This window comes from Abramis brama (genome assembly GCF_963993115.1).
Source record: "Abramis brama genome assembly, chromosome: 2".
NCBI lineage: Eukaryota > Metazoa > Chordata > Actinopteri > Cypriniformes > Leuciscidae > Abramis > Abramis brama.
Window position 1 is genome coordinate 21,127,551 of NC_139964.1, and position 14,141 is coordinate 21,141,691.

Genomic DNA, 14,141 nt, shown 5'->3' on the forward strand with positions numbered 1-14,141 from the left:
TGATCAAAGTGCTCGTTGCCGCTGCGATCAGTGGCGCGGATACTATGTTTGTTTCTGGCTCGCGCACAGCCTTCACTCAGACGCGCGCTTCAATCCGTTGTGGAGAGACTCTCTATTCGTTCCGGTACAATTAGAAAACAAAAAGCACAAAAAAGTGTCCCTGCCTGATATACAACCACTGAAAAACATAATCGGTTTTGATGAGAAAAAAAAAAAAAAAACTATATGAGTGCGGATTAGAACTCAGAACCTCTGACACGCTTGGCAAAAATTCTACCCCTGGACCACTTAAATACACGCTTAACTTCGTCGGATCAACATATAATAGGTCTCATTGAACGACCACTTAAACCCAATCAATGTACTATTTAAATCGATGGTAGTGTTATCTGTTTTATCATCCCGCTGTCTTTTCTTTTTTCTTTTTTCCGTTCCGCCCCCGACTCTTGGTGCCTTTTCGACGCCATGTCTGAGGTCGGTGTCTGCCAAATTTTGACATTGATTGAGGCATAATCGAACAGACCACTGGGAGGTGGGGAGGTGGGGAGGTGGGGAGGTGGGGAGGTGGGGAGGGGGGGCACCAGAGGGAGACTGGCACAGTTGATTCACCTTTTTCTCGACTAATTTGGTCTAGGCCTATATTACTTTTGTATTGCTTTTGTATATTAACATGCTTTAGACATATTTTATTTGTTATTTATAGTAGCCTATTGTGATGATTTTTCACGACCCAGATTTTTTGGTGCCCCCCCAAGCACTTGGTGCCCTACGCGCAGTGCGTGATGTGCGTGTGCGGAGCGCCGGCCCTGCTAATACCGTTAGATTTTGTTTGGCTGTTCTATCAGTGTTATAACTCTCAGATGAACAAAGAGAAAAGCTGATCAGGTCATTTTGGTTGTGTTTCGACATAATCATCTTTTGACTTGAATCACAAAGCTCATTCAGAGAGTTAGGTTTACCTTGCTGATTACAGCAGTCTATGATTCTACAGTATACTCTTATCAATATAATCAGTATTTTCAAAATAATCCAAAAGATTTCTTTAAAGTTGTCCTGATCAAAACACTTTGAAAAGTTTTTTTTTTTTTTTTTTTTTGGACACACTGACACCAAGAATCAGCCTGTGATTCTCAACAATGGTGACAATAATAAAGCATGTTGCAGTGCATTCTGGGTACCACCAATCAAAACTCATTCATGGCTCCCATCATGCATTGCGGTATGAATAAATTATGATCTGAATTGTCTTACTAATTTCCTAAATGAGTTCAGTGATTCAGGTTAAATGATGATTATGTTAAAATATAACCAACACCTGTTCACCTTTTCTCTTTGCTCATCTGGCTGTTATAACTCAGATACAGCAGCCAAACAAAATCTGAAGTTAAACATTTAAAGGTCAACTGCCCAACTAAATCAAACACCGATATCCATAATGGTAACTAAAATTGTGATTTTTCTCCTTCAGTGATTCTGCTTGTTAACATCAGGTGTCTTCAATAATGGTCAATTATCACTCAATCAATCACTAAATTATCTCATTAACTTTAACACTCTTGAGTCTGGAGCCAAATAAACTCCCAGGAGAGTTCATTTAAAACTGGAGTTTTTGCTGTGTGAGTTCATGGGTGGAATAAACATATGGCAGGACTTTTACTTTCTGACCCCTGGACTTTCCACCTCTGCTGGTACTCGCGTTCATGAAGCAAACATACAGCGAATGTGGGACAGTAAACAAACCAAGTGTGAAAACAGCCTAAATGAGCACATGCTGATTAATTACAAATTAAATGGTTTCTTGACATAAAAATAAATGAGGGTATTTGTTCACATACATGAAATCCACAATGAAGTTGTAACTTGCAATGCCTCCTGGTTTTGCTAAAAGGAAACAAAAGTAATTGGTGGTTTTAGTTCAAGTCAAGTCTTCCCTTTCCAAATGGAATATAAAAATAAATTTCATTAAAATGAAGATGTAATGCATAATTTGTTGGAGGTTTTTATTTAATTTAATTTTTTTAGCTCTAAACAGGGTTTTTCACACTTGAACTAGTGAACCCTGGGTCAGTCTAGCCTCTTGGTAAACATAATCCTGTGTTATCATGTCTAATGTTTCATGATCCATGTAGAAAGCAGTGCTAACCCACTTCTAATGTCATTGTAGTTTTAGTTTAAAGTGTCAAATGTTCCTAAACAGGGTTAGAGTGACGATAACCCAGGGTTAAGCACAGTGTGAAAAGCCTTAATGTTTATAAAGTGCTAAAGAAAGGCCTTTTTGTCAATCTTACTTTCTGAGTCTTTTTCCATTTTAACAGTCAGATCAAAGAGTGTACAGTCAGACTTCTTCTCAACAGGTCTGGCGTAGTACCGCGTCAGAACCTGAAAAGAGCAGCACGTCTCAGATTAGATGTTCAAACACTTTAATCTTGCTGTTGACCGTATAAACGCTCATGAACACTCACTGAGAGAGTGGCTGTTCCAGTTCCTCTAGCCGTCACACTGAAGTCCTTGTCGATCTCCACCTGTTGAGTGAACGCAGATACTCTAGTCAGCAGGATAATGAAATCCATGATGTAGCAGAGATACCTGAATACTTTATTGACCAAACTGTTGTAAAGTTTTCTTTCATCGAAGCAGAGACCAGGAGACAGTTGGGATCACGTTCAACAGAAGTTATTCTTTATTGAGAACTCCGCTGTACGTGCTGCAGTACTTCCAACATTATCTAAACTCAAGACAGTTGTCTTGCAAATTTATAGACATTTAGGGGGAGGGATTTACATTGAGGTTGAACAAAGCATGCAAATTATGCATTATACTCCCAACATTCCTCACTTACTATGATACAAAATCATTCAATTGATATGAGCAGCACACATTTTGAAGCAGGTTGATGAGTTTAATCCTCACCTTGTATGACCGTGTAAGATGCACATTGTCTCTTTTAATGGTAAATCTGACAGGTCTGCTTTTTCCTGCCACTGACAGCTCCACATCCAGATGGAAGTTTTGTTGGTCCTTCACCTGCGTGCGATACTCTGCCACGGCCTGGAACACCATGATGGTCGCCTGGAAAGTGCAGAACAGCATTCAAAGACAAGTTCTGCATCTGTTTATCACAGTCAGATGATGAGATGTTAGTGTACCTGTGTGGTGTCAGATCCACCATAATGAGACTGTTGTGAACGCAGCCAGTGCACTGCCTCTCCTGCTTTATCAAAGTCTTTGGCCTTCACAAGTGCCAGCACAGCATAGGCCGTCGCCTCCATTGAGTGATGATGCTGTCCAGCGACAGTCCAGGACCTACCGGCTGATTCAAACGCAAAGCAGGAATAATAACGGGACTGTGTTTCATTACTGTTATTGACACAAGCAGCAATTATTACACTGCAAAATTTGATCATTTTTCCATTATTTACATTGGGTTTGGATTAGAATTATTCCATGTTGAATAAAGCAAAACACTTTTTGATGACTTGTAACTGACCTATTGGTTCAGTGGAATGTTTCATCAAGATGTCTTTATTGAGTTTTTCAGCATTGGCCATGGCGTAGGACGTCATCGCAACAGCGTAAGGATTGGTCAGTTGTGGAAGTCGACCTTCTAAGAATGCAACAGCCCTCCTGATACTTTCATGTAGACTCTATAAAAGTGTGTGTAAGAGGTTAAAAGTTCTTAGATCTGCATCCTACAACATACTGTATAATTCACCAACTCTTCAAGGTTAATTTATGCTGTTACCTGTATGATTTCACCCATCACAATTCTTTAGATTAACTTTGTCATAAGGGTCCATAAATAATACAGTCGAATGGCAGAAAAAAAGGTTTTAGACATTAATGAAGTCATATATAAACATTTTGCTTGCCTTGAATCATTTAACCCCTTTGGTATCTACTATTTTTGCGAAAGTAAAATTAGCAACCAAAAATTTGTTCTGTCCAGCACTTTTTTACTAAACCACCTTTGAAAGAGGCCCTGTGTTTGGTTTCTGCTTGGAAAGATGCTTCAAAGTGTTGCCTTGTCCAATAATAATTATAAAAGTCACTTTATTATGGAGTCACTTTATGGACTTAAGAAAGTTTATTAATTCTATAAAATCAGTCCAGTTATGAGTCAAGCTGTTGCAGGTTGTGATATTTTGGTCAAAATATTTCTCCAAAATATAGCATTTGCTTAATTATGTTTATGATAGAATTGTTTTTATTTCCACAACTGAATTTTTGGTGCCTGTAAATCAATGAACTGTGTGAAGAACAGGATTAAGCACTAAAAGATGAAGTGACATCCAGGTTTAGCTGCGTTTACATTGCCATTGATTCAGGAGGAAATAAGAGTCTGAAGCACTAAACCTGCACATGGTGAACGGGATGATTTAATGTTAATAAAATTCTCTGTTATTCATTTAATTTCATATCTCAGAATGTGAATGTCTTGTTTGTAAATTCACCATTGTAACACCATAAAATATCACTGAAGTCTGAACCACCGCACCGCTGCTCTTCCCTGAATGTCCAAATCAGAAAACTGTGCAATTATGCGAGTCTGAGGGGATAGAGATGCGGAGGCATATCCATAGCTGGAGACTTTTCCTTCCGTTACTAAAAGAAAATAGCCAATCACAATCAAGCATTTCACTTTCAGCAGTAAGTGTTGAGAAAAAGAACATGGCAGAGGAGGGCCGCCTCCCATGGTGTATCAACCAATCATTGCAGAGACATAAATTATGTGATAATATTTTAAACTGCTCCCGCTGCTAATCTAACTTAGCAATTAACTAATTATTAATTATAACCTTAATTATGGAGAGATGAAATATTGAATATTTGATCGCCAACAAATTTAACAAGATTCTATTCTAGCAGAAGCTGCAAATTATAAACGAAGGAAGACCCCACGCCTAAGTTAACTACAGGCAGTCAGCTTTAATAAAAGGCCTAACACGGACATTAACAAAAGAACAGAAGGATGGATTTTTTTCTTCAGGTGAAAGGCAAGGTGAGTGCAATTATATTTATATTTCCTTAATGCAAGTTTCATTTTTGTTTTTTATATTTTATGGGCCCTATCTTGCACCCAGCGCAATTGACTTTGTACACCGATGCATGTTTCATTCCTATTTTGCACCCGCGCAAAGCGCGCTTTTCCCTCCACAAAAGCACGTCGCTAAACTAGGGAATGAACTTGCGCTCCCTGGGCGGTTCAGCGCAAAAAAGGAGGCGTGTCCCGGCGCAAACAATCCCTGGTGCTATTTTACTGTTCCATAAAACAATTGCGCCACTGGCCAGAAAAAACCTAGTCTAAAGTCAGTGGCGCGTTGCGCGTTGTTCATTATGCTATTTTAAGGGCGCATGCTTGACCATAATGTATAGCGTGCACAACGCGCATACACTTGATTCTCTAATCTACACAGAAGCAGCAGTTTTCATTTTTGCAAATCATATTATTACAAACGATAGATAGATAGATAGATAGATACATTATTATATACCTGTTTAACCGAAGCTAATTTGGGTGTGTTTCTCCATCCCCAATGTCACTTCTCTCTCTTTTACGGCCGTGACGAGAGCGTTGCTCTCCTCGGCTGTGAACCGCTCCTGGCGCGCGCCTGGCAAATCCGCCGTTATAATAGCAATACGCCAAGGAAAAAGCGTGTCTGCTCTTAAAGGGAATGTGAGATGACGCTCTGATTGGTTTATTTCACGTTACGCCCAAACCACACCTATGAATAATGAAGCTACTTCAGACCAACCCCTTTTAGATTTGCGCCGAGCGCAAGAGCCATTTATCCCGCCGGGAAAATAGCAACAGCGCCGAGACCCGCCCACAAAGTTACTTGCGCTTTGCGCTTTGACACTTGCGTTTCAGATCGTTAAAATAGGGCCCTATGTCTAAAAGTGATTCAAAAATACATTTTAAAGCAGTTAATAATATTTCAAAAATGTTTTGGGAGAGGATCCCAAGACCGCTATTATTACTGTGCTTCCTCTATTTTAGAAATCCCCGAGCGGCCACTGGAGGTGAAACAAATTCACTTACACCAACTGATCCAGCACAGATCCCTCTGCCCTCTTGCATGGCAATCACAACAAAGGCCGTCAGAGAGGCATCAGCATCTTTACCTCGTACATCACCCTGGAATAAAGCACACATAAACAGACTATATCACAAAACAATCATATTTTGTGTGTGTTTTAATCATTCAATAACAATTTGAGTGACAATTGAGCATTATTGAATTTTTTTTTTTTTTTTTTTTTTGATGCGAACAAGCAAAATCACTGAAGAAAAAATAACTATTTTTAAATTACCATTATGATAATCAGTGTTTGCTTTAGTTGGGCTCTTGACCCTTAAAGGTGCTGTATGTAACTTTTTCACTCTACTAAAGCATAAAAATACCATAATATGTTAGTATATATTGAGGAAACATGCTAAGTTCACATACTCGTTTCTCTGTAGTGATGTTACGTTCGTGAACGAATCGTTCTTTTTTTTTCAACGAATCCTTGAGGTGAACGAATCGTTCTCGTTCACGTAATCCATTGACTCATATTTCTCGTTCACTGAAATGTGAAATCTCTCCCTCCACAGCAACGCGGCGCTATTAGCATGCGAAGCTCAGTGAACCGGTGTTTTCAACCTGTCAAAGAATGAACCTCGAGCCAATAGCCTTCGAGTATGAGATGTGACGGAGCATTGGATTTGTTGGATCTAGTGAACGAATACGCCCTTGGTGAACGAACTGAAAATGAACGAGTCTCTGGAAAGAATCAAAATTTCCACCACTATTTCTCTGAAAAAACTTCTACAGCCAGTTATTTTACTTTGAAATGTGTGTTTCCGGGCTAGAATGTTTGAATGTAAAAGCTGTATTTAAAAAAAAAAAAAAAAAAAAAAAAAATCCTAAACATTTTGAACTATTGTTTCACTTCGCACTCAAACCTCAAGAATCAGCGCGTGATTCTCAATAACGGTGACATGCTTCATGCCGCAATGCATTCTGGGTGCCACTGATGAGATTTGTATGATGCACCCAGAATGCATTGCGGCATAAAGCATGTCACCATTATGGAGATGCATGCGCTGATTCTTGAAATTTGTGTTTGTCTCAATGAAGGGATTTAAAGCATGTTTTTTATTTATTTCTTTTTATATGTATTAAATATTTCAGCCTTTCTAATTAAAATGCTGTAGGATGTCATGCTATAAAAATCCTGGGTTGTTGAAGGATTAGTTCACCCAAAAAGTTTTTCAGTAATTATTCACTCTAATGTTGTTCCAACCCCCTAAGACTTTAGTTTATCTTTGGAACACAAATTAAGATATTTTTGATGAAATGTGAGAGCTGTCTCACTCCTCCATAGGCTGCAAGGTAATTGATATCTGCCATCCCAGAAAAGTTAGTAAAGACATTGTTAAAATAGTCCAAGTGACAACAGTGGCTTAAGTTTATCAAGCGACAAGAATACTTTTTGTGCGCAATATATATATATATAAACTTTATTCAGCTATTAATTTTCTTTTGTGTGGGCCTCTGACGTGAGTTCACATTTAAAATGGTTTAAAGTGTGCATTTCCTGGATGTGTGTCTATATGATCTTGTCAAAAAATGTTCTGTATGATGGCTTCATAAAATCGTTCAGAGTATCACAGCAGTATTGGCATGCAAAGTTAACAACTAATATTTAACGACTTAATCAGATATTAGAGTTCACGTTGTATGAATAAATCAGGCCACTACATGAGGACATAACTAAAAAATACCTAACATCATCTGATCTGATTTACTCTTGCATTCTTTGTCATGTTTCAGAGACACACAGTTAAAGCAGACAGAATACAACTAATGTTAAAAATTCAAGGGTTAAGAGCACAACTAAAGTAAACTCTATTATTTTCAATAAAACAGCAACTTCAACCTCTGTTAATTCTCAATAAGAGCTTTAGTGCCCTCATCACCCACCTTTGCATCTATAACAACGCCCCGCAATACCTCAAAGACCTCCTTACCCCTCACTCATCCACCCGTAACCTCCAGTCCCAAAGCACAAACCTCCTCCATCAGCCACGCTCAAGACTCCGCACCATGGGAGACCGAGCCTTCTGCTCTGCCGCCCCTCGCATCTGGAACTCCCTCCCTGAACATTTGCGAAAACCCCAGTCTGTGGACACTTTTAAAAAAGAGCTTAAAACTGTTTTGTTCAGGCAGGCGTTCTTAAGTTGTCCTTAGGCTTTGCTAATCTCACTCTGCACTAAAAACTCCTCTTTTAGCTGTTTTTTCTTATGTATTTTATCACTTGTATTTTTATTTGTTTCTGATTTTAATTTGTTTAATGTGGTCTCTGTAGCACTTTGAGATTATTTTATGAAAAGTGCTTTATAAATCAAATGTATTATTATTATTATTAGTAGTAGTAGTAGTAGTAGTAGTATAAATAAAGTCTGGATTGTAATAAGTGAAGATGCTGAGATCTTGAGAGATCTGTTAGTGTTTAATGTTCTGATGGGGTTTAAAGTGTTTCTGTATGGTGTGTTTGTGTGTCACAATTGTGTTGAAGAGTAGAGCCTGAGCTTCAGTCCAGGATGAGCAGAGAAACACTGATGATATGTTGTGTGTTGCTTTATTTAAAGCAGTGTTCTTCAACCCTGCTCCAGAAACACATGGGTTAATGAGCTGATGAGTAGAATCAGGTGTGTTTGATTAGGGAAACAAAGAAAATGTGCAGTGTTGAGAATCCTTCAGGAGCAGGGTTGAAAAACACTGATTTAAAGACAGTAACTGTGTAGTTGCTGATGCAGTGATGTATAGTCACAATAAATCATGCATGTAGTTCACTGCAAGAGATTCACTTTTTACAGTTAATGTGTTTGTCAGTAAAAATTCAGGAAATATTTGTAAAATAACTGTTTCTGTTAAAAAGTTTAATGACTTTTGCACTTTATTTAAATTAGGATATTTTACTTTCATTTTACGTTTTTTGTTTGGCAACCATTGCTGACAGTCATTTGACCATTTTTACGTTCTTTTTTAAAGTGTTTGATCGTAATAATTCAGGAAATGGCTGTAAAATAAGTGTTTTTCTATAAAAACACTTTGTTTGTTTTTTGCACTTTATTTCAGTTAGGATATTTTATGGATTTTGTTTGGCAGCCATAGCTGACAGTCATTGACCGTTTTTTAAAGATTTTATTTTTTACAGTGCTAGTTCACTATAGTGAGTATTTCATGTATTACTACTGACAACCACAGAGAAATAAATACCTGGTTCTGGATTATTTCATCATTCTTTTCTGAACACAGGTGAACACAAACCGACCACATTCAACTTACCACCATCTCTCCATGAGTTACAGGTGAATCCTCTTTAAAGGAGCCGTCTGCCAGTTGTTTGTGGAGAATCAGCCACTTGAGGGCGCTGCAGAGCACATTTTCCTCTATAGCAATTAAGTTACAGGCCATGACGAAGACTTTAGCAACATATGCAGTCAGCCTTAAAAACAGACAAACAGAAAGATATAAATAAATCAAATAAAAATCAAGTAATAATGATTTTTTACTATTAAAACAATGTTAAATAATAAAAATGTAAGACAAGCAAAATCAGGCATGAAATGAAACAAAACCGACTTTACCATGTGCTGCTCGGCCTGTTTCCCCAGGTAGCGAAGGATCCATCTGATTTACGGTAACCCAGCTGCTGCTGATAACCTTCATACAAACAAGATAAAGAAAGAAAATGTATTTATTACATATATTTTTCGCATTTTTCATGAGAGCATCTTTGAGTGTGCTTTTGATTTTATTTCATTTTCTTTAGGGGTGAATTCAGGTTGATTGGGACACATTTTCCTAGTCATCTTAATGGCATAATGTGTCCCAATCAACCTGAACTGACCTTATATTTGTCCTGCTGACCTGTGTTGATATGTTTAATGGCTTCACTACGGCGGTCTATTCCAACAGCCTCCCACTGATTGGTGTTGTCCAGATAATGAGTGGCAGTGACAGGTAGAGTCATTATGATCATGTTTGCCTCTCCATCACCACTGGGCTGGACAATAAGGCGACCCATGAAGTCTCCACTGATGGCCTGCTCGACTGTCTGAGAGATCTCTTCACCTGTAAGGAGGAAAGAGCAGGCTGAGAATTCAGTTTTTTATTATCTTTGTCAGGATGGAATATTTATGCAACATTTTGACACTGTTTGGTTTTGTATCTGCACAGTTTCAAATTCTTTAAGTTTAATGCAGGATACACAGCGTTTTTGATCATTTTCCCAAAAATAAAAAACTTTTAATTCTAGCTTCATGCATTCTTTTTTATCAACATTTGAATGTGGGTAAGTTTAATAAAAAAGCCATATTTTGATCAAAAAGCTAAGAAAAACAGTTTTTTTTTTGTCAAAGACTACATTCAGATTGGATTCAGTACAATGATCAAAACACAGATGGAGTAGATCGAGTCCATCAACACCCCCCAAAGACATTTCATTCAGTAACATTAGGCAGTTTTGATGTATATGCTGTTTCATGTTGATGATCATATTATTTTAAATATGCACGTGATATGATATGAGATCTTTCTCGCATGTTTTCTGATCTGGAGATTCTGTACTCTTTCAGAAGATGTGTAATAGCGCCCCCTACTGTATAACAGTGAAAACACGGAAAGCTGGAAAATTCACCCTTCACAGGGAGTTTGATTGGCAGGCGATCTGCTTGAAAACCAGTTTGATGTGTGTGGGCCAGATACGGCCCATTTGACCTTTCCCAGTGCCAGAACTGAGCCAAATGTGCCATAGTTGGCCCAGATGAGGCCTGGATATGTATGCTATCTGGGATTCTGCTGCTGCATTTCACACACACATACACACACACACACACACACACACACACACACACACACACACACACACACACACACACACACACGCACACACACACACACACACTGTAGCATATGAGCAGGTCATTCATTCGTTGGTTCTGAATTAATGAATCATGGCTCGTTGAATCTAAACACAAATGCACATTCATTCTTAAAATCCAAGCTCTGGCCTCTGAACTCCCAAATACAAATCATGCTTAGGCTCCAGCAGAGGTGGAAAGTCCAGGGGTCAGAAAGTAAAAGTCCTGCCATATATTTATTCCACCCATGAACTCACACAGCAAAAACTCCAGTTTTAAATGAACTCTCCTGGGAGTTTATTTGGCTCCAGACTCAAGAGTGTTAAAGTTAATGAGATAATTTAGTGATTGATTGAGTGATGATTGAGCATTATTGAAGACACCTGATGTTAACAAGCAGAATCACTGAAGGAGAAAATCTCTTTTTTTAAGTTGCCATTATGGTGATCAGTGTTGGCTTTAGTTGGGCTCTTGAACCTTAAACTAATATCGTTAGATTTTGTTTGGCTGTTCTATCAGTGTTATAACTCTCAGATGAACAAAGAGAAAAGCTGATCAGGTCATTTTGGTTGTGTTTCGACACAATCATCTTTTGACTTGAATCACAAAGCTCATTCAGAGAGTTAGGTTTACCTTGCTGATTACAGCAGTCGATGATTCTACAGTATACTCTTATCAATATAATCAGCATTTTCAAAATAATCCAAAAGATTTCTTTAAAGTTGTCCTGATCAAAACACTTTGGAAAGTTTTTTTTTTTTTTTGGACACACTGACACCAAGAATCAGCCTGTGATTCTCAACAATGGTGACAATAATAAAGCATGTTGCAGTGCATTCTGGGTACCACCAATCAAAACTCATTCATGGCTCCCATCATGCATTGCGGTATGAATAAATTATGATCTGAATTGTCTTACTAATTTCCTTTCCCTAATTGAATATTCTTTTTGTCACCATTGTTGAGATTCATACACTGATTCTTGATGTTTGTGTGCGCCTTAAAGAAAGATTTTTATTTATTTATTTCAGAACAACTTTTAAGAAATCATTTGGATTATAATGACAAATCTGGATATTATTCTGTAGAATCACTGTGATGCTGTTATGACCAATATACATTTAAGTCAGAGATTAGACTCTAAATGAGTTCAGTGATTCAGGTTAAATGATGATTATGTTAAAATATAACCAACACCTGTTCACCTTTTCTCTTTGCTCATCTGGCTGTTATAACTCAGATACAGCAGCCAAACAAAATCTAAAGTTAAACATGTAAAGGTCAACTGCCCAACTAAATCAAACACCGATATCCATAATGGTAACTAAAATTGTGATTTTTCTCCTTCAGTGATTCTGCTTGTTAACATCAGGTGTCTTCAATAATGGTCAATCATCACTCAATCAATCACTTAATTATCTCATTAACTTTAACACTCTTGAGTCTGGAGCCAAATAAACTCCCAGGAGAGTTCATTTAAAACTGGAGTTTTTGCTGTGTGAGTTCATGGGTGGAATAAATATATGGCAGGACTTTTACTTTCTGACCCCTGGACTTTCCACCTCTGGGCTCCAGCTAGTCTGCAACAAATGGTCTTTCGCGAACACTTTATTGCACCTTGGAGGATAACCAGAACAACACGACACCGCATCTCCTAGCTTTTGCAAAGCTTAAAAGAATTCCAAACCCCCTTTCTCTCAGCCAGAGAGATAACGAAACTTTCTATAGACATTCCTTACACACACACACACACAAACGTCCTTTGTATGTAACTCAGACTTGTATCTGACCTTCCTGTATGCATGCATGTTTGATTAGTTTTGTTTTGATCATAGTTATGATCTTTCTAGTGTGTGGCTCTGAGATGTATTTTTGAAGAATGTTTCTCCCATTGGAATCGAATCTTGTAACCCTACCTCAGTGCTAGGTCATAAAGTTTATGACCACCAAGCTTCAGCAGCTCATCCAGTTCCTCTGGAAGATAGATAATGGGGAGCGCAACGCGACCGACATTCCAACACACACATTAACGCACACACATACACGAACTTTGAACATTAAACTTAGAATATAAGCATGTCATTTTTCATATACTCCTGTGTGTTTCCTAGGTTATATTCACTTCGTTTATGACGTTTATTTGAAGGAACGAACTTTTAAATGCCTCTATTCGTGCATGTGATTGTAACTTTGTATCCTTAACTGTTTATATTTCATTGTTCTGTTTAACCGTCTCGTTTTGCCTGAACCACTCATACATAGGAGATTACAGTAAAAAGTATTATTCTGTGTGTACAATCTTTCTGGGTAGAAATGACAAAATTTTATACCATCATAAACTATGCAAATAAGTTCTCCTGACAAGACAAAGAATCATTTTTCCCGCTCGAGATACTCTAAGATGATTGGTTCACGTACGCGAAGTAGGCGTAAGTTAAGAAACTCCATAAAAGACCGACTCAGGAAATTTCTCAGTGCACTTCGTCATGTGAGAGGTTCCCGGTTCCAGAACTCCTTGGGAGTTTTTGCCGTTTTTCTTTTCTTTTCTTTTAGTATTTTGCCTTTGTTTTCATATTCTCCTTTGTTCATTTCCATCTACGAGGGAAAATGAACTTAGCCTGAATTATTTATTTAGTAACTTCGCTTTCAAAGGACCTTTAAATTCCCGCGACCGCGCTCGGCCCGGAAGACACGAGAGAACACGCTAGCTCCGAAAGAACGACACACGCACGCTCGTCTTTCGCAGTCACAACGAGGCCACATGCAAGAATTATTTTCTAAAGAGATTTAAATGCTGCTTAAGGTTGTCTATTCCCTTTTTCAAGGTGATTTGATTCCTTGTTGTCTTTCAAAAGGTTACTGTCTGTGATTTAGTCTACTGTGATCATTTCAGATGATCTCTTTCCTTGCTCTCTCATCCTCACTCGCTCATTCTCACCTCTCTCATCTTCGGATCTCTCTCTCTCACTCCTATTTTAATTCGTGTTAGTTTGGTAATGTTTTATTTGTTTATGTGTTCTGTATCTTGTGTATGCATACTCGTGTAAACTGTAGTGTTTTTATACTCGTAGTTCGATGTATTATTAGTTCAATTATTAAAATCTAATATATTCCTGATTGATTCTGTCTGTCTGCTCATATTGCAAAGTCAATGATTTGTTGATCCTAGCTACAAAGCTTTACGATTTGTTACTTTTCAGTAACCTAAATTGTATAAGGACAGGAGAAT

General features: G+C 38.0%; 2 protein-coding genes across 15 annotated transcripts in view; both read right to left on the bottom strand.

Moving 5' to 3' along the window:
- The window catches only part of LOC311077813 (complement C3-like), a 501,390-nt gene that overhangs the window by 21,836 nt on the left and 465,413 nt on the right, over nucleotides 1-14,141 (bottom strand). The window lies entirely within an intron of this gene.
- The window catches only part of LOC311077821 (complement C3-like), a 72,922-nt gene that overhangs the window by 21,606 nt on the left and 37,175 nt on the right, over nucleotides 1-14,141 (bottom strand). For both annotated transcript variants that reach the window (XM_084106452.1, XM_084106451.1), the window contains 10 exons: nucleotides 9,921-10,124; nucleotides 9,638-9,713; nucleotides 9,336-9,495; nucleotides 6,041-6,136; nucleotides 3,488-3,644; nucleotides 3,147-3,310; nucleotides 2,911-3,069; nucleotides 2,463-2,522; nucleotides 2,289-2,379; nucleotides 1,836-1,881 (listed from right to left, as the gene is read on the bottom strand). In XM_084106452.1, the coding sequence (XP_083962578.1) occupies nucleotides 1,836-1,881; nucleotides 2,289-2,379; nucleotides 2,463-2,522; nucleotides 2,911-3,069; nucleotides 3,147-3,310; nucleotides 3,488-3,644; nucleotides 6,041-6,136; nucleotides 9,336-9,495; nucleotides 9,638-9,713; nucleotides 9,921-10,124 (1,213 nt within the window). The remainder of the gene's footprint in view (nucleotides 1-1,835; nucleotides 1,882-2,288; nucleotides 2,380-2,462; nucleotides 2,523-2,910; nucleotides 3,070-3,146; nucleotides 3,311-3,487; nucleotides 3,645-6,040; nucleotides 6,137-9,335; nucleotides 9,496-9,637; nucleotides 9,714-9,920; nucleotides 10,125-14,141) is intronic.